Source organism: Sinocyclocheilus grahami, unplaced genomic scaffold, assembly GCF_001515645.1.
Source record: "Sinocyclocheilus grahami isolate Dianchi unplaced genomic scaffold, SAMN03320097.WGS_v1.1 scaffold230.1, whole genome shotgun sequence".
NCBI classification, from domain to species: Eukaryota; Metazoa; Chordata; class Actinopteri; order Cypriniformes; family Cyprinidae; genus Sinocyclocheilus; species Sinocyclocheilus grahami.
The window spans coordinates 1,386,981-1,407,868 of record NW_015505409.1 but is presented as its reverse complement, the minus strand read 5'-3'; the positions used below and the strand labels follow the sequence as shown (position 1 = coordinate 1,407,868).

At 38.6% G+C, this 20,888-nt stretch overlaps 1 protein-coding gene across 1 annotated transcript in view; it reads right to left on the bottom strand.

Moving 5' to 3' along the window:
• Nucleotides 1-3,922: 3,922 nt before the first annotated feature.
• The window catches only part of LOC107597323 (teneurin-1-like), a 97,610-nt gene continuing 80,644 nt past the window's right edge, over nucleotides 3,923-20,888 (bottom strand). Inside the window, exons 24-31 of the mRNA XM_016288335.1 lie at nucleotides 18,141-18,313; nucleotides 16,335-16,594; nucleotides 13,428-13,718; nucleotides 12,017-12,407; nucleotides 9,685-10,905; nucleotides 7,231-7,373; nucleotides 5,995-6,752; nucleotides 3,923-5,742 (exon numbers count right to left, since the gene is read on the bottom strand). Of these exons, the coding sequence (XP_016143821.1) occupies nucleotides 5,670-5,742; nucleotides 5,995-6,752; nucleotides 7,231-7,373; nucleotides 9,685-10,905; nucleotides 12,017-12,407; nucleotides 13,428-13,718; nucleotides 16,335-16,594; nucleotides 18,141-18,313 (3,310 nt within the window). The 3' untranslated portion in view covers nucleotides 3,923-5,669. The remainder of the gene's footprint in view (nucleotides 5,743-5,994; nucleotides 6,753-7,230; nucleotides 7,374-9,684; nucleotides 10,906-12,016; nucleotides 12,408-13,427; nucleotides 13,719-16,334; nucleotides 16,595-18,140; nucleotides 18,314-20,888) is intronic.

Below are 20,888 nucleotides of genomic sequence, written 5' to 3'. Positions count from 1 at the left end.
TAACACAGTGCCGTGGTTCTCATCTGGTGGGTTATTGTGACCAAAAATGTGTTACTGTCTGGTCTGATTGTGGTATAGCGGGGAAAAACAATGCTAAATACAAATAATACAATGCAACTGACTTTATAATTGTGCATGATTAGACAACATTGAGGGATAAAATGATTTCCGATTTTGATATAAAAGTTTGTGTGTCCGATCAAATTCTAGTGTGCCAACTTCATGGACAGATCGCGTGCATGCTCGGGGGAAAAATTACTATTTCTGCCATATGGTAAAAAATATCAATACTAGTTTGCAGTTTGTGACAGGGAACACACAACTCATCTGCAACGAGGATAAACATGGCTTGTGTCATCCGTGTTGGTTTGCCACTTCTGAAAACCACTATAGCCTACCATTTGTGCCACTTTGGTAGGTACATATTCAAGTAACTTTAACTGAATGAATGAGTAAATTGCATAAAAAAAAAAAAAAAAGTAGTTCACATGCTGTGATTACCATTACTGATAATGTTATATGGGATGCAATTGATAATGTGTTCATTATTGCAAAAATGTAGGCTACCCCTTCAGGGTGAAGACGGTTTGAGATATATGAGCTATATTCCCTCTATTACACAGCTACTCATCAAATCAATACATATGGACATAAAATATTGTTATATATAAAATAATCTTACATGTATCTTTCCTAAAAGCTTCTGCTAAGACAAAATAAAACAACAAGAGGAACTCTACTACAAAAATACAGTAAAATTGATGCACTGAGGTTACTTTTACACTACAATAACTGAGACTCAAGTTGGAGTAATTTGCATTTGTATGAAACAAGAGTAGTTGAGTAGATTTGTGTTGTTGTGATTGTACAGACATATGAAAGTAGTGCCGTGATATACATTGTTGTCATGGTCAACTGAGTTCAGCGAGACCAATTGAGACCAATCTGAATTATGCATATTGAATTGAAGATAATCAGTTGTTCTGCAGTGTTTTTAAAATCAAATGTAAAACTTTTTAAAGCCTGTTTCACGATCTGCACATATACAATTAATATCAGATGCCGTTACAGAACAAACCCCTAAAATCTCAAAATAAAGCAGGTATCTCAAATAGTTTTACTTTAGTCAGGGGTGTCCAAACTCGGTCCTGGAGGGCCACTGTCCAGCAGAGTTTAGCTCCAACTCTAATTAAACACACCTGAATCAGCTTATCAAGGTCTACTTGAAACTTCCTGGCAGGTGTGTTGAAGCAAGTTGGAGCTCAAATCTGCAGGATACTGAGTTTGGAGACCCCAGGCTGGGACACACATTCAACTGCAAAACGGGGTGACTCCAAGTTTAAATATTGTGCTGCAAATAACATTATGACTGTGTGTAAATCTTCAGGTGTGATGGATGGGTTTACACCTACAGAGTTTTCAAACAAAAGGATGCCCTCTGGACAATAGCGGTACGAATAGATTTTTGGACCTTTGTACTTGAAACCTGAATTTCTGTCTTAGCATATGTTTTGTGTGTTGATATTTGGAATACAGTACAATATGTTTCCTGTGACTACTTCTGGTAGTACATTAATGACACTGATACTTTTAAAACAAGAAGAGCAGCTCTAAACTATATAGCAGTGCACAGCATATTTTTTCTCTTTGTGGTCAGTGTGTTGCATGTATTTGTAGCCTCACACCCCACAAATTAACAGCCAGAGAATCGCCATGTACATCTGTTATGTTTCAGCATCACCCACATCTCGTTTCGTACGCACCAAGGAAATGGCAAGCTGTGCAACGTGTTAACACCCCACCCGAGATGCTGAGAAACATTTGCATTTTGGTTCATAACCCAAAACAGTTTAGACTGAAATCCAATCATCCACACTAATTAATGATCCAAGTTTCTTATAACATTAGAATGGCTTCTTTAAACCGTTTTAAACGGGTATTGCTTGTGGATAAGCTTTACATTTTCTTCCGTTTTATCTGCCTTCATTGTGCTTCCTGTAACTGATCAGCATCAGCCACCAGCCACACGAGCAAAATACCACACAGATAGATATATATATATATATATATATATAAAAAGAAAAAATTACACTGACTCAACGGAAATGGAAGCACCACAAGCGTGTACATTTTACACCATCATTATAATCACTATTAAATTGTACATTTAAAAGTTAAGGCATATCGTTCCTTTTTTTTTTTAGAGCTCAGGAAGAATGTTTTTGAGAAATTCTTTTCTCTCTCTCTCCAGGTGGCTCCTGGGATGAAGGAAAGGCTCTTTAGGAACGTCGGCAACCTTATTGCTGCCTTCAAGTTTCCAGACCAAGGCATCTCTGTTCCTCTTTTGTATCCTGTAAACAGAGCTAAATAATATCTCACAAGCCAAAACAAATACATTAGAACAGTTTCTACATGCTGTAAATGTGCGCCAGAGGGTCTCTTAACCCAAGGGGGTAAATTGTGGAAATGTAGTAAATGCTGTAAATTGTAAAAATGTTGAAAAGTATATTTAAGCAATATGGCTGCTACATTTATAATCAAATGAATACAGAAGTAGCTGCAAGTAATCTAGTATATATTAAAGTGCCCCTATTATGGGTAATGAAAGGTTCATATTTTGGTTTTGGGAGTCCCCAACAACAGGTTGACATGCATGCAAGGTCAAAAAACACTTTCATTGTCTTATAATATGCATTTATTTTTATCTTACTTGCTCAACGACTCCCAAACGATTCGTTTTTCCAAACCCCTCCTTTGCGTGATGTTAATCTGCGGTGATTGGTCCGATTGGTCTCATTTTCATTTCATCTTGCCTGTGATGCCTGATAAAGCAGCGTTTGTGAGCGCAGTGCTGCTTTGTTTACAGCCGTTACCGGTGAAACAGCTATTTTTTTTACCGCTCCAACAACGGCACCTAGTGGCCAAGAATGAATTTGCATTTTCATTCAGACCAACCCGAAAGACCAACAAGAGGGCGGGCAATATGCTAATGTTTCATGTTGACATCAACATGAAACGGCCTGGAATTCGTTTTAAAAACGACTCGTTTCAGTGATTCAGAGTCGATTCTTTCTTTTGAGAGACAATAACTTTATACACGGTGCACTTTCAGATTTGAAATTTTGCAGGATATTTTCATTCACTTTAGAGCCGTGTTACACACTGCATGAAGGGTAATTTTCAAAAATCCATAATAGGGGCACTTTAAATAATTGGCCACCCCCTGTTACATTACACACTGTATACTTTTTATAACATTTTTATGTAGACTTTAATTTGAGATTTTTCCTTCAATTTTTTTTGTTCATGAATAATCTCATGTTGGCTATACACTTGGTAATCCTCACCTCAGATAGTATCAGCAACGCAGATACAGCCAGTTACAGATCACTACAGAGACAATGAACCCATGAGAGAAGTAGGCCTTGAACTAAATGTCAAATCTTTTCTTAGCTTGATTGCTATCTTGTTTTCAGTCTAGTAATGAAGGTTTGCTAACCAAGTGTTTCTGTGTAAAACTTGTTTTAGACTTTTTTTACTTGTTTTGTTTTGGAGATTGAACAGGAAACAACTGTTTTGTGCTCACATTTTCTCATTAAACTTCATTGAGCGTCACAATTCCCGCAATAATACCATCACATTAATGTTAAAAACGTGTAAGGAAATTTAGAGCCCTTTTGATGTTAAAAATATAACCAACAAAATAATATGCATAATATACTTTTTCTTCCCAAAAATATTAGCAGAAGAATGCTTTATGATTCTGTAAACTGATATAAAAAAATGATTTCTTCAGTGTTTGAAAGCTCTGCCGGTTTGAGAAACAAACGAGTAGAAAAAAAGGTGCAGATAATGCATATAAAGGAAATCACACAAGTGCTTCAGCCATCCTGCGCAAATACTCGCACACAGAAGAACGGGTTACATTTGCGGTTTTATTTATAAAAAGGCCACTGCCCAAAGTACTTTTGTTTTTAAATAGGCATGTTTAACAAACTGTGTACATAAAGCCTATCCGCCAAATATACACCACAGGAACTTGTTTGGCCAAGGAGAGGACACTGAAGTTTTTTTAGTACTTTTGAGAGAGGAAGATGATTCGATCATGGAAAAAAAGTTACATATTCCTTTTTCACTTCAGCAATGATTGTGATTATGACAAAGATGCAAACTAAGACCAAAAGAAAAATATTTCCGCCACAATTTTTTTCTTTGTGCAACATTATCATACTTCGATTGAAATGAACATCTGCAAAATGTTGGAAACGTAACGTGCCTTCAGAGCACCTCTCACGAATCTGTTCATATTTGCACACTCTAAAAGTTCAGTCTAATGCATTTATCTCTTCACCTTATATTCAGTGCAAATATATATCTCAGATTAAGATTACAAAGCTTGATGGTACAGCATATCCACAGAATTCACAAGAAAATACATTTACTCCTAATTCTCTTGAGTGTCATGTATAAATAGTCCAGTATCTATAAACAGTCTACAATAGTCCATTAATGATATACAAGTCCATATCAAGAGTCCTACACACAGAACGTCTATCCACAGTGCTGCAGACTTTAATAGTTTGGAAAAGACAAAGATACCGTTCTTCAGTAGGTGATTCTTTCATTTCCCTATGTATCTTCCTCCTCAGGCCTCCTACTAGTTTCGAGAGGGATCAGAAAAAAGCAAAAGGACCTGTCAAAGTACTGGAAAAATCCAAAACGTTGGAGCTTTGACACTCGTTTAGAAACCGAAATGACCAACACATGATGTGAGTTTCACATTAAGTGTACAGCAAAAGCGAAAGCAACAGAAAAGAGTGAAATCACATGAGAACAAATAAAAAAGAGCAGCATATTAAGTTACTAACTGTAAACTGGGACATGTTTATATCCTGGGGTCTGTTTACAAGAATTCACCTCGCAGGCATATTAGCATTCATGTTTTTGGCTCCCGCTAGCCAAACCCCTCCCCGCCAAAAATAAATAAATAAATAAATAACAACTAAAAAAAAAAGAATCAAAAAATAAATAATTGCATACAACTAAGGCATGTGACGAATACTGAAGTTGAGTATGTACGATATGTCTAAGCCCGTTTCGTGTGATCGTTTCTAGCAGACCAGGAAGGCACAATTTCCACATACATAATATTTTTTTGATTTCTACATTTGAAAAAAAAAAGAGTTTAACTGTACAGTTTTAGCAAAAAAGAACAAATTTGTCTTCCACAGCAGCGGCGTAATTCTCTCAGCTTCGTCAACACTGATTAAGCAGAAACAACACAAGATGGTGGCGAGCTCTTGCCAACACTCCAAACACTGTGAATCTCTTGCAGCCCAGGGGTTAAGGTTTGTGACAGTTTTGAGTCAGATACTTCTCAAGGACTCCAGAAAGCTGTTGCGATATGACAGTTTTTAGAGCTCCGCTGAAATGTCGGGTTTCTGGAAGGTCATTCAAACTTCCGAGGGCTCTGAAAGCCATCTATGTAAATCCTGGAATGCAGATCGACTGAAAATTTGGAGAGAAACGTTTAACACAGAGCTCACAAGGAAACCCCTCAGGTTTGCAAGATTTAATGCCATAACCAGTTTGAATGATAACTGTACACGCTCAAGTGAGAGAATCAGCATGTGTAGAGATGAAGACTCCTTAATGTATGCCAAGAACAGTCACAGGTGAACCGTTCTCTGCGCCCTCCGATTGGCAAGCAAGGCTTGTTCTTGTGTAAGATCGGTTAAGCCACTGTAAAACAAGAAAGACTTTCAACAAAATCTACCTAACGAAACCGAAAAACAGGAATCCGAACTTGCCAAGAGTGCATAAACGAATGCTAAATCAAAAACAATACCATCATTTGTCACATTTTAAAGGCAATAGAGTCTTTCTCGCTTCGTTTGGTTGGGGTTCTAGAAAAAGCTGAAGAGATATGTGGTAGCTTGGAGTGTATAAAGGGGCGTGTAGGCATGTAGAGGTGTGCTGAGGTGCCGCTGTTACCTGCGACCAGTTTCCACATGTCTGATCAGGTGAATGTTGAAGGGGCTGTCTGCTAGCTCAGGGTGTTGTTCAACAGGTAGAGCGTAGAACCCATCGTACCCTGAGACACGGCCCTCTGCAACCAGCTCATCCTTTTCTTTCTCAGTCCATGGCAAACTTCCGCCCTCCCCCTCCAGGACCCTCTTCTGCTCCCACAGCCACGCCCCCTGCACAGCTCGTATTCGTGCCGCCTCTAGAATGCGCGTACGTTCTTCTTCCGGAGTTGCTCCGTAACGAATGTTAAAGCTAAGCGCCCCCTGCTGGAGCACAATGTCAGCGAATCGCCGCATTTCCCCTCCTACCATAGCACTTATCTGGGACACAGAGACGTTTACGCCATTCTCTAACACTCTGACTCCGCCTCCGGCTCCGCCCCCGGCCACTCCCAGATCTGCCTCCAGTGGGCCGGACTTGGTGAAATAGTGTGTGTCACGCCCCTCCACGGTGAAATGGAGGCCACGCAGGTATATAGCACCATTCAGTACGGCCGCCACGCGACGGCTGTCCTCGCTCGCCACGCCGATTATCTCAGTCTCTACCACTCCATCACGGATGGCGAATTTTACACCTTTGCCAAAGATTGAAGAAAGGGCGGAGAAAATTGGCCTGCGGCCTTGGCGACCTCCGATTTTCCCATTGGCTGGCGTCATGGGGAGGCGATCCAATGAAATGAAGTTTTTCAAGTGCTTCTGAAGGTCACACTGGATGCCGAGTACAATCTGAGGTGAGGGGAGATGTTATGAAATAGTTACCATGAGTGGTGTTTGATGCACTAAATTAACTCTTAAAGGAATAGTTTATCAACAAATGAACCAGATAAATGTATTTGGGAACATTTCATTTAGGTTTTGTGACCTGAATCAATCATTTAATTAAAAAGATTTGATTTGTTCACCAATTTGTTAATTTGATTGATTTGTTCACCAATCTGACATTGCCGACACTTTCATGAATGTGTCAAGAAGATGTCTATCATATGGCTTCAGAAGAGTTGGAACATAAAGTATAAGCATAATATATAGCATAATACTTTTAAGACACTTTTTGGTCATATTGGAACTTGACAGCCCTAACTCAGTTTAACAAATGCTGACAAATAATTTTTAAGAAAACTATTTCTTTTAAGACTAGACTAAAAAGGAATTCTAAATAATTGTGTTGGCAATAAATACCGTGCTGTGGGAAACCTCAGCTCACCTTGCTGGTATCCCAGGTTTGTGTGCGGATCTGTGTGGCCATCATCTCATACGTTTGCTCTGTGTTCTCCACCTTTGGTTTGGGGAACCCTGGAACCACATTATGAAGCTGGAACCCAAAGAGCTGCAGCCAGCTACTGATATCTGCGCAGAAAAAGATGCAAAAGTGTTAACATGAAAGCCTTAAAGTTTCAAGTTCAGTTTTAAACTTACTGGTCAAGGTAAACAACTACATAAGGAACTATTCTGCTCATGTGAATGCAATGTCTCAGAAAACAGTGAACTACATAAAAGAACAGAGAACACAGACAGGTTGGAGAGTGACAACTGCATTTAATGCAGTGTGATTGTGATCAAAAACATTTAGCATGAGTCCCCTGGATTCAGTGAGACTTTGTGTGATATATGGAACACACTGACATATTAAACAAATCTTTTTGTTTCATGGCTCATTTTGCTTTCAACAGTACACAAGTAATTTAACAGTTAAAAAGAGCAGGGCCACTCTAAAATGGAGTTGACCCTGGGTTATGGAGATCTTGGTGTAATGCCAACGTAGCCTCGAGCAAGACACTTGACCCTAGTTAGCTTGAGGGAGACTGTCCTAGTAATTAGTCTACAGCAAGTTGCTTCAGCTCTAAATAATGAATCTCAGCTCTGCCATGTGCTATTTCTCTGCTGTTCATTTTACCTTAGGGAAATGTCACTGGCATAAAAGCACAATCACAGCTCACAAAGCCAAACAAAAAGCATGATATTTGTTTCACCTGACTGACTGTCGCTCCCCCTACTTCTAATTTCAACACAAACTAAAAGTGAATCTGTTGGGACACTCCAAATTGAAGTGGTTAGCCAGTTAGGGAAAAGATTCCCTGAAGATTTTTATTCTGTTTTATGGTAAGCATAGTAAGCCTATTACACTGAACAAAATTAGCAACACTTTTGTTTTTGCCCACATTTTTCATGAGCTGAACTCAAAGATCTAAGACTTTTTCTATGTACACAAAAGGCCTATTTCTCTCAAATATTGTTCACAAATCTGTCTAAATCTGTTAGTGAGCACTTCTCCTTTGCCGAGATAATCCATCCACCTCACAGGTGTGGCATATCAAGATGCTGATTTAGACAGCCTGATTATTGCACAGGTGTGCCTTAGGCTGGCCACACTAAAAGGTCACTCTAAAATGTGCAGTTTTACTGTATTGGGGGGTTCGGGGAGGGTCCAAAAACCAGTCAGTATCTGCAGCTCATAAAAAATGGGGGCAAAAACAAAAGTGTTGCGTTTATAGCTTTATTTGGTTCAGTGACAATACAAAGTGGACAATTTAAAGGGATAGTTCACACAAAAATGAAAATTCAGTCATTAATTACTCCGTAAGAGTAATTAAGGTTGAACCACTGACGTCACATGGATGATTTTAACGATGTCCTTACTACCTTTCTGGGCCTTGAATGTAGTAGTTGCGTTGCTGTCTATGCACGGTCGGAAAGCTCTCGGATTTCATCAAAAATATCTTAATTTGTGTTTTGAACATGAACAAAAGTCTTATGGGTTTGGAACGACATGATAGTGAGTAATTAATGACAGAATTTTCATTTTTGGGTGAACTATCCCTTTAATGGTCACAAAACAAAACTTACCAGTTGTGAACTTGGTTACATCCTGTAGCTCTCCCAGAGGATAGTTGTTCCTAAATGCATACAAATTAAATGGTTTGGGATTCACACTCAGCTCCGCCCACAATTCATGATTGGGTGTTGTCCATCTTCCAGCTACCACATCATAGTCACGTCGACCGAGATGCACCAACCGTGTGAAAGAGTCATAAAGGCCACCCCACATTTTAGAGTGGCCTTTTATTGTGGCCAGCCTAAGGCACACCTGTGCAATAATCATGCTGTCTAATCAGCATCTTGATATGCCACAACTGTGAGGTGGATGGATTATCTCGGCAAAGGAGAAGTGCTCACTAACACAGATTTAGACAGATTTGTGAAACATTTTTGAGAGAAATAGGCCTTTTGTGTACATAGAAAAAGTCTTAGATCTTTGAGTTCAGCTCATAAAAAATGGGGGCAAAAACAAAAGTGTTGCGTTTATAGCTTTATTTGGTTCAGTGACAATACAAAGTGGACAATTTAAAGGGATAGTTCACACAAAAATGAAAATTCAGTCATTAATTACTCCGTAAGAGTAATTAAGGTTGAACCACTGACGTCACATGGATGATTTTAACGATGTCCTTACTACCTTTCTGGGCCTTGAATGTAGTAGTTGCGTTGCTGTCTATGCACGGTCGGAAAGCTCTCGGATTTCATCAAAAATATCTTAATTTGTGTTTTGAACATGAACAAAAGTCTTATGGGTTTGGAACGACATGATAGTGAGTAATTAATGACAGAATTTTCATTTTTGGGTGAACTATCCCTTTAATGGTCACAAAACAAAACTTACCAGTTGTGAACTTGGTTACATCCTGTAGCTCTCCCAGAGGATAGTTGTTCCTAAATGCATACAAATTAAATGGTTTGGGATTCACACTCAGCTCCGCCCACAATTCATGATTGGGTGTTGTCCATCTTCCAGCTACCACATCATAGTCACGTCGACCGAGATGCACCAACCGTGTGAAAGAGTCATAAAGGCCACCCTGAAATCCGAAGACGAGTGGAAAGGTGGGATTGGAATCTCTGTAAACATCTCCGTAGGGTGTGTACCGAATTTCCTTCACCACATGGCCACGGCTACTGAAAATCGCAAGAGGCGTTCCGGCATTATCACATGCTATGTAGAATTCCTCGCCGCTGCTCATCTCCATTGCGATGAGGTGTCCCTGAAGGTCGTAATAGAGGGAGGTGATCTCCGAACTACTGTGGTTGTATAGGTGCGTCACCCGTGTCGGTTCCGTCAAATCAGCGTAGAAGAACTGCAGCTGTGATCCATCACTGTTGCGGCTGGCCACTCTCCTCCCGAGCCCATCGTAACGGTACCACACCCTCTGTCCGCTGTCCCGGTCGTAGGCACCCAAAAGAAGTCCATTCGAACCATAATCAAAGAGCAGGTTGCCTCGGAGGCGCAAGAACCCATCCTCATCAGTGCGGTACTGGATCTCCCCGAGGCGTGTGATCCGGTCGCGGAGATCGTAGCGTAGCGGTGTCAAACGGGCACTGTTACCGTGACTCAGTAAGTTGATGTTTCCGTTTAGGTCGTAGCTGTAACGCCACTGTGGCCGGTCGTTTATGGCGACTGTTTGCAACTGCCCATCCGCGTCATACTCGTATGCATACCGCGTGATGTTGTTGTCCACGCCGATGCGAATATCGCAATTTGTGACGCGTCCCATGCTGTCGTACTGCAGCGTCATCCAGTATGCAATGGCTTTCAGAATCTCGTACTGAACCTCGATCACTTGCCCGTCTGGGTTGAAGATTTTAGTGTGCTTCATTGCATGCGTGGTTATGACCTGGTTCAGGTCGTAGTTGATAACGCTGAACTTTCCAAACTGCTCGATTCGTCCCGACACATCCACGTAGCGGTAGAGGTCAATCGGAAGTGGGGTTTCATTGATCATCGCTTGCATGCTGGTGACCCTGAAGTTGTTGTAGCTGTAGTCGAAGCGAGCATTTACCAGTCCTTCTTCACTGAAACGATATATTTGTCTACTCACCAGAGGACCTGAATCCGAGAAATAGAGAGAGAATGAGAAGTTAGCAGAAAGCCACAGAGGTGAGGTAAAACATGAGCCAGCTTTGCCACAGCGTGAGATAGAATGAACTCTCCCACTGTCAGACGACTGATTGTGATTCAAAGCGCTTTTAGATCAGCCAAGCAGGAGGCGAGTGCAAGTGAAGTGACAAAAGGAGGATTAAACGTCAGCCTGTATGTTTATTGGTGCAAGAGTATAACCTGTTTACCTGTCCAACCGCTCACCCATCTTACTTGTCTCTCTGTCTCATGGGATTATCACCTCGCCTGTTTATTTGCGCAAAGATGCCATGGTGCTACCTGTCTCTCTGCTAAATGATCTAACCATTTTGCCTAGTTACTGGCTATAGCAAAACTTAAATATGTTAAATATGTGAAAAAAATCGAATTACCTGACTTTCTGTTAGAGCTGAAATTATATATAATGTGATGGCAGAAATGTTTCAGCCGGTAAAGATTGTACTATAACGTTTACTCTGTGGCAGATATCTTTGCGTAGCTATTAGTGTATGTCCTTTTAAATGTATTTAAACTAAAAAGGGCACCACTTTTTGTTGAATTTACAGCAAAAATAATTATAGCATAATTAAGAATGGGAATGGTATAGAATTCAATGATTACAGCTTCAATAATTATTTTATGAAATAAATATTTTGAGTAAAAATATAATTCTATTAACCATATGATAGTATCATTTTAATTAAAACTAAACACCCAGTCGATTTGATTCACTAAAACAGAATCTACTCATTAAAGTAATTTGTTTAGGAATCAAACTACATTGACTTTTCTGTATGTTATTAATTAACTAAATTAATTAACTAAATTAATTATTGACCCAAAGTAGTCTTTGGTTGGTAACATTTGTGTATGTTTTTGATTAAACAACAACAACATTGATATTGATTGACATTGGTTCAAAATCATTTGTCAGACAATAAGAATAAGAAGCAGTTCTCGATTTTCAACTCTCATGATATACCATAATATAAAATTTCTCACACTGTGATACAAGATTTTGGTCACACTGCCCACCCAGCTGTCAGAGTGTCTGTCGGATAACATTGTCAAAATGTTGTACCTGTCTGTCTGTAGCGGATGGTGCAAACGAATCCTTCATGCATCAGGTGGATGGTTTTAACAGCACCTGTTGCCTCGTCGTAGGTGAAGGTAACAAGAGTTGAGTCATAGAGGATCTCAGCCAGCCGGGCCACTCGGCTGTATTTGTAGATCACATGCCTGCCTGTGCCCAGGTACAGACTCTGGAGCAGGCGCCCATCGTGGGCGTAGTCCTGCGTGAAACTCGAGGTGGGCGAGTCGGGTGGGGTATAGGTGTTTCGGTAGTAGCCCACAGATAGAGAGGTCTGCAGGCTGTGTCTCACCATGCTGGGGAGGGTGACCGACAGCAGACAGTCTGTCTGATCGTACTCGAACGTATAGCGGCGCTGACTGTGTAACAACAGCTGGACAGACTGAGAGAAGGAGAAGAACCGGGGGAAAACAGACAGAGAGAGAGACCATTTAGATTACATTTAAATGTACCAGTTGGCAGGTGAATCTCATAAAAAACATGTCACATTAAACCCCAAAATCAAAAAAACACAAACAAACAAAATCAAATTATGTATTGCTTAAAAAAATTATTATTAATAATTATAAAAAATAATATATATTTTTTGTGATTCCCATTTTTTCTGTACATGAATAAAAAAATCTGAAAATTAAAACCAATACAATTAATTATAAATAAACTTGTTAAATACTTTAAAAAATACAATTTAAATTATTAAATTTAATATTGATATATTTTTTCATTATAGTTAAGAGAATGAGATTTTTTCCCCCCACCATGGTAATGATAATTAGGGCACTTGTCATAAAAATAATGTTAGAATGCAAAATAAATAAATAAATAGGCTTCAAAATAGTAACATAAATAAACAAATAAAAAAAAATCTGGTTTCTTTCATCTAATTTTGGGGTCAAATATGACCTGGACATGTTCTTGACAGGTTTTTGAATAGTAGAACCGCGGAATAAAAAAAGACAAGAGAAAGACCATTGAGACTTAAACATGTACCAGTTGGCTGGTGAATCTCAAGAAAAAATGTGACATTAAACCCCAAAAGAACACATTCAAGAAAAAAGAAGAAACAAACTAAATCAAATTTTCTTTCAGAAATATATATCTCATAACCATAAAGCATTTGTAAAATGTTCATTTTCAAGTAAATAAATAGATAAATGAATGAATGAACAATAATTAAAATCTAAATAAAACAAGTTGTGCTAAGAAAAATGCTAAATATTATTTTTACAAATGTAAAATATTAACATTGATTATAAATGAATGAATGAATAAACAAACCATTTATGATTTCTTTCATCCCATATTTGGTGTCAAATAAGACCTAGACATGTTCTTGACAGGTTTTTTTGAGATTCACACAGGCGTAGTTGCAGCTCTCACACACATGCAGTACTGTACACACCTTCTCCAGAAAAGTGTAGCTCCAGATCTTTCCGTTGGCCCAGGTCCGTGTGATGATGCGTCCGTTATCGTAGTCTCTGCGCTCGGTCCAGTTGCCTCTCTGTATGCTGGTGACCAGACCTTCGCTCGAATACGTTACTCGCACCTGATTGTATTTACTGGGAGACCAGAGCACAGGCCTGCCTTTGTCATCGTACTGAACCCGCAGGGTAAACTTGCGATGGTCATCGTATATCTTCCCGACCCGACTCTCTTGACTATAATCTATAGACAACACGTTCCTGTTGTGAGCCTAAGCGAGAGAAGGGGATGAGAAAGAAGGCAAATCTTATGATCTTATTATAACGGAGTACACAGAAACATGTGTGCAATAAAACTGGCAATAAAAGAAGAAAATGTCTTTCTCAGGGGCACAGAGGGAGACAGGGTTGCTGTTAGAGCCAACGTTATTCAGCAGATACATCAATGAATTGACAACGAGTCTGGAACAGTTTGAAGCTCCTGGTTTCACTCTGTGATTCCGAGATCAAATTCCAGCTCTATGCAGATGAATCGCTTCGGCCGTCTCCCACTGAAAGAGTCTGGACCTTCAAGATGATTTTGCTCCCATAAAAAGATAATGTCCCGTAGAGATGCTTGTAAGAATTTGGCTGAATATATTAGAATCAGTAATTGAGCCGGCTGCCCTTTACGGCAGCGAGGTGTGGCGTCCACTAACAAATTAGAAATTAGGCAAATGGGAAAAACATCCAACTGAGACCTTGCATGCAATATTCGGTAAAATATATCTTAAAAGTAAATGGAAACACCGCAAGTTACACATGCTGGGTGGAATTAGGCCAATAACATTAATTCAGTGATCCCCATATCATTATAAAACCCTGCAATGAGAAGAGCTGAGTAAAGAAAACAGAACTCTCGCTGAGCTGGTCCTGAGCTTTACAATTAATTGTACTAACATACACATGCCCCCCTGTGACCAGAGTAATTCTGTGAGCCCAATTAGAATAAACCAAATTACAAACACAAGCAAAGCATGGTTATATCACATTTAGAAACCCAAACAAAAGTAAAATGTAATGCTGTCTGGCCCTAAAAATACTGCACTATGGCAGACTTTTTGTGCTGCCTTCAATCCAACTTCTTGAAGTTGGACTTCCAACTTGGAATAATCCATATCTGACTTTGAAAGAAATAAAGCACTGTCCAATGTGTCAGAAATATATTATATATATATATATTATAAAACACCTCAGGTCAGGTTCAAGGAGTACTGTGTACCGGCTGCACATTGTGTCTTTGCCTGTCACTATATGAGGGACAGTGAGAAAATGGCATTGTCTCCTTTTGTCTTTCTTTTACATTAATCTACTTTAAGATTTTTTAGTTACTTTTTAGATGCTTTTAGTTTTTCTAATTTATTATTATTAGTGCTCTTAGCCTCAATAACTGTTACAACCACTGTAACCACTCTAATTTAAAACAATTAAATATATACTGTACAATCTTACAGTATAAAGATCTCTATTTGAAATGAATGCTGCTTTTCTAAAGGTTCTATTTATCCTGAAAACACAAAAAAGTGATGAAGTGATTATGGTTTCCACAAAGTGATTATAGTAATAATAAATGTTTCATGTTTTCTGAAAGATCAGGTGACAATGAAGACTGGAATAATGATGCTGAAAAACTTCTCTAAGGAATAAATTATATTTTAAAATAAATTCAAATTGAAAACAGTTATTTTAAATTGTAATATTTAATGATATGTTTTTAAAGACTAAAAACATAAAAATATTTTTTTTTTTATAATGTAATTGTTTTTTGTAGTGCCTATAAAGCACACTAATACTGAATCTGCAACCAAGAAGCAAAACTGAACAGAGAAAGAGTGAATATTAGAAAGAATGAAATAGAGAAGAGAAAGATTTATGGAACTTATTTGAAGGGGAAGTTGGAACAGTGTGTGAAATGCAGGGTATAAGGCTGTGCAGTGCCTGTAAGAGGGTGTATATTAGAGAGTGTAGGAGTGTAGTGTAGTCTATTTCTTCTATTTGCACTACACCAAAGTCCTTTTAAGTCAGTTAACTCTGCGGCCATCTTGGTAACATCCTGGCAGGTATTAGTACTCAGGAAAGTATACTTGAATAGGGATTTTTCAAGCTTCAATAACATGTCAAATCACCAATAAAATAAATATCCAGTGTTTGACTTCTGTCAGAGTTTCCCCCCACCTTTTTAGGAAGAATATCAAATAAATCAAGTTTGCTTTAATGAAAGGTTTCAAACGAAATCATGCAATTGTAAAGCTTAAAGCACAATGGTGTTAATTAAAGCTCAGTGTAGCACCATTATGAGAAATATGCAGAGGCAGAGGTAAGATTAGAACTCTTCATTTAGAACGACCCAGGTTCAATTCCAAAGCTGGAATAAATTCATTTATCTTTTAATAAATTAAGAAAGAACAAAATTATTTGGCAGTAGATGAATAATAGGAGTCAAGATCTCATTTGGTTCCATTTTAGTTGACTTGACCTCAGCGATGAATGCTGCATTTGCTGTGACAGCTCCACTTGAATCTAATCATACGCTAACTACTACTGTTAACATAACCTAAAAAAACTGACTGTTCAGCATAAAGGTAAACACAAAATAATGACTGCATTTTAAGTCTAAGAGCAATCCTAAATTAACAAGGATTTCTAATTTTACTCTCTTGTTCCGTAAACACCTCACAAAACAATGTCCTACACTTGGGCATCTTAGGAAATTTGGAAATCTTAGGAAATTTCGGATGGAAAATCATATTGTGCTTCTGTGCATTACATGCTATACCCTGGTCACCCTACCCAGAAAACACATTATTCTCAGTCTGCATTCATATGCTGCGTGTGTGTCTGTGCATTACCCTCAGTCTCCGTTCATATGCTGTGTAATTCCCTTTGGCCTGTTCGCGTCTCTGTCTCCACTCTATCAGGCTGTGAGCTGGTTCCCCCGGCAACGTGATGTTGCACCTTCCGACTGTGGGATGGACGAGGCCTGACGATGCTCCCGGCAACAGCCCGGATGACACGGTTGGTTCAGTACTGAGAGTAACGTCCATCCCGCTGGCATACGTCACCCACAGAGAGCCATCATCTCTAACGCCATACACACTAACAGAGTGAGCTGGACAGAGAGAAACAGCTTCATAAGATTTAAATACACTACATTTATTACATGAAATTAGGGGTGGGCAATATGGCCAAAAACTTATATCACAATATAAGTCATTTTATTTTACGGTAACAACATATATCACAATATAGTCATTATTGCTTTAAATACCGTCTTTATGAAGTAAACATTTTTGAAAATTTCATAATTCTTGTCACCAGTGTCAATATCACAAAAAACTAGACTAAATGAAGGGGGGGGGAAACAAACTCAAGCTCACTGATGACAAATAAACAGTCAGCGATTAACAATAAGAAACTAATTACAAGCAATAGGACAAAAGAACAAATAAATAAGAAATGCCACATTCAAGTGTATAAAACACTGCATATTCTTCACTGTGTAAATTAAAGGGATAGTTCACCCAAAAATGGAAATGTTGTCATTAATTACTCACCCTCATGTCGTTCTAAACCCGTAAGACCTCCGTTCATCTTCGGAACACAAATTAAGATATTTTTGATGGAATGTGGGAGCTCTCTGACCCTCCTAGAGAGCAAGGGTCCGCTAGGGTGATGCGGAGACGAATTGTTGAATAAAGTCATTATTTTTTTTCTTTTGCGCTCAAAAAGTATTCTCGTAGCTTCGTATAATTACAGTTGAACCCCTGATGTCACATGGATTATTTTACCGATGTCCTTGCTACATTTCTGGACCTTGATCATGTAAGGACCCTTGCTGTCTATGGCAGGGTCAAAGAGCTCTCAGATTCCATCAAAATTATCTTAATTTGTGTTCCAAAGATGAACGGAGGTCTTACGGGTTTAGAACGACATGAGGGTGAGTAATTAATGACAGAATTTTCATTTTTGGGTGAACTATCCCTTTAAATATATATTTCTTCTTATTAAAGTTACAAAAGTGATTTAGTCAAGAGCAGTGAGAGATTTTCTCTAATTTGTTGTTTGATTAACATGAATGACAGACAGCAGAAATATTAGACTGCTGTCACTTTAAGAGCTGCCTGGATCCAATATACTGTTGCACATGTATTTTCTTTCTCAGCTGTTTGCTTTCACTTAAGACCTAAATTACTGCGTTTATGAGGATACTTGCAAAGACGGGCACAGTGTCTGTATTTAACCGTTCAAGGCCTATAAAGGAGCAAAAATAACTCGTTCAATACTACCGTTCTCTATGAGCACCGTCTTCACCTGTACGCTCCTCTCAGACAGCGCTCAGAAACAGTCTCTCAGACAGTGCATACATATAGTGAAATTAGTTCTCTTTCACAGCTGATTGCATTTCAACAGTTTAAAATCACTTATTTTTAAACCGCAGTGCTTAAAAACACACAAAAATAGTCCAAAATCTCTTTAAAAAAAATCTCCTCTCCAAAACGGTTAATCATGTCTACCGGTATATCGCCCAACCCTACATGAAATAATGACAGAATTTAAATTTTTTGGCTGGAGTGTTCAAATACTTTTTGGGGCCACTGTATTTGACATTATGACAAAAAACTAATCTGCAGATTCACATACATACACTCTCTCACCTTGTCGAAGTGTGTAGATGGTGTTATCTGCAGAGTGGTTTGTAATTATAATAAAGTTTTCTCTGTTCGAGGCAGTGGCTTCCACTCTGACAGCTTTCTCCATGTTTCCATGGAAACTGCTGACCTCTCCGGTTGGCAAGGTCACGTTGATGAGGTGTCCGTCAGAGTTATACCTGCTCAAAAACACACTTTCTGTTAGTTTGTGTGTGTGTGTGTGTGTGTGTGTGTGTCTCTGAGAGAGAAAGACTGTATTAAAGTTCAAATGAATGAGTGTAAATGCATGTGCATGTACGGGAGTTTAAAGGGGTCATATCATGCATTTTTATCCTTTTATTTCCCCCCGACGACATTTGAAACGCTAGTCAAGGTTTCGTGCGTCATAATTTAGTCTTTCATGACAATTTTCTATTCTCCCCCTGACCCTTACAACAGCAGTAAACAGGCTGTTTTTTGCTGCCGTGCCTTTAAGACCTCCGTGTAAACGCCCTCTTCGCATGTGAAATGAGAAACAAGGCTTTGCTTCACTTACATGCGGCCTGGGTTTGCTGTTGGGTCCAATATAGTTCATGCTGCTGAATTCTTCAATAACGGCCTCTTTGCAAAGACTGAATTACATTGTGACAGGATCATAAAACAATCCACTGAAATGTGCTGAACTGTGAAGGTGGAACTGAAATGATCAGAGACCTTGTTAAAAATAAACTTGAGTCACACTTTCCTGCAGTTACAATCTAAAGGTTGTTTTTATTGTTAGTTATACAAAAATTGGAACATCAGTATCTTTTTTAAGTGTCTATTCTGCTTCTTCCCGTTACCTTAGTGTGACTGTGCAGGTCAAAAAACTAATAAATAAATAATAATGTATAGCCTAAGTAATGTACTAATGGCATTTTGACATATGTATGTTTTTATTTGTCTAGTAAAATTTTCTTTGTTGCTCTTTATTGTTAATATTTATAAAGTCAATAATGATAATGTAGAAAAATTTATCATTTTGGATTGAGAAGGAATTCTGGATGTCTTAAAGTTACAAGTCACTTATTTCAAATGATTAAACAAATGTAAAATTGACATGATATGATGACTACTGTAACACTTTATTTTAGGGTGTCCTTGTTACACGTTACATGTACGTGATATTATACGAACAATAACTTATGCGAGTAACCCTAAGTCAAACACTAATCCTAACACTAATCCTTATAGTGAGTACATGAAGTTAATTAATATGGCTCAGTACTTAGGTGTATAATTACACTGTAACAAGGACACCTTAATGGGGTCATATGATGTTGCTAAAAAGAACATTATTTTGTGTTGTAATGTAATGAAATGTGTTTATGTGGTTTAAGGTTAAAAAAACATACTGTACATTATTGTTTCTCCTCTATGCCCCGCCTTCCTGAAACGCGTCAATTTTTACAAAGCTCATCGGTCTGAAAGGCGAGGTGTACACTGATTGGCCAGCTATCCAGTGCGTTGTGATTGGCTGAATACCTCAAGCGTGTGATGGAAATGTTGATGCCTCCGCAAAATGTGCATCACACATCTGAATATTTGGGTTGAACTGTTCCCGAACAGTGTTGTAAATAAAACTTAACCACTGACGAAACACAGCGCCGTCACGACATGGCGGCGGCAGCAACAATACTACAGCGAGAATAAAAGTTATGCCTTCTTTCTTTGTGTGAACATTTGGGCGGCGTTATGCAAATCTTCCCACATCATGATGTAGATATGTGGGGGCGTGTTAGAACGAGCCGTTTTAGGTAGGCGTGGTTGACTCTTAACGTTTATAAAGAATATCTCTTTGGATTTGAGACTTTAGTCTTTGCAACTTTACAGATCTTCTTTATGCACCAAGAGCTTGTAACACTCCAAAGAGAAAGGAAAAATGTTTAATCGCATCATATGACCCCTTTAAAATAAATTGTAACCCACTTCATTATAGAGACCGATTTTATATTAACTAGTTGCTTATTAGCATGCCTATTTTTTAACATATTGGCTGTTTATTAGTACTTAAAAAGCACATATTCTACATGACCATATTCTACACCCCAATCATAATGTAAATGTACAGTCGATAACTGTATCTCACTGCTGTGACAATTCTCCAGCATCCCACCAACCCTGAGCTCCACCTCTACCTCTATTCATTCATTAGTAACTTCATTATTAAGTAGTCCAAGGGTTCTTAAGAGCTTTATTCGAGTCTCAGGCTGCAGTCCTGTCTTTGACAGTAAGCCAAATCTGTTTACCTTCATTATACGCAGGGATTAGTGAACTCATGAACACTGTGCTAAGCACACAGGACACAGTCCTAGCCAACCGTAGTTTCCTTTGATGGACTTTTTTACTTTGTCTGCGTTTTAAAGAAAGTAAAGACTGAAATCACCTACAAACACTGCAGCTTGAACAGCTTATTAAATACAGTAAATGTCTAAATGACAATTACATAAAGGTTAGGATAGAAAATATCATTAACTCAGTGTAAAATTCAATGCGAAATGACAGAAAGACAAACGTGTGGGGTGTGAGATACATTATAAAGGTGAATGTTAAAATCTGCTGATGCACCACAGAGGAACAGATGACTTGACATTTGAATCTGTGTGGACAGTGAGTCATGTGATATAACGAGTGGGTGAAGCACTTCTGACATGTTTCATTTCTCTTTCTCCATTTCTAGAGTAGTTTTTAGAACTAAACAGCTCCAGCTCATCTTCTCTGCCCCTAATTTATTTA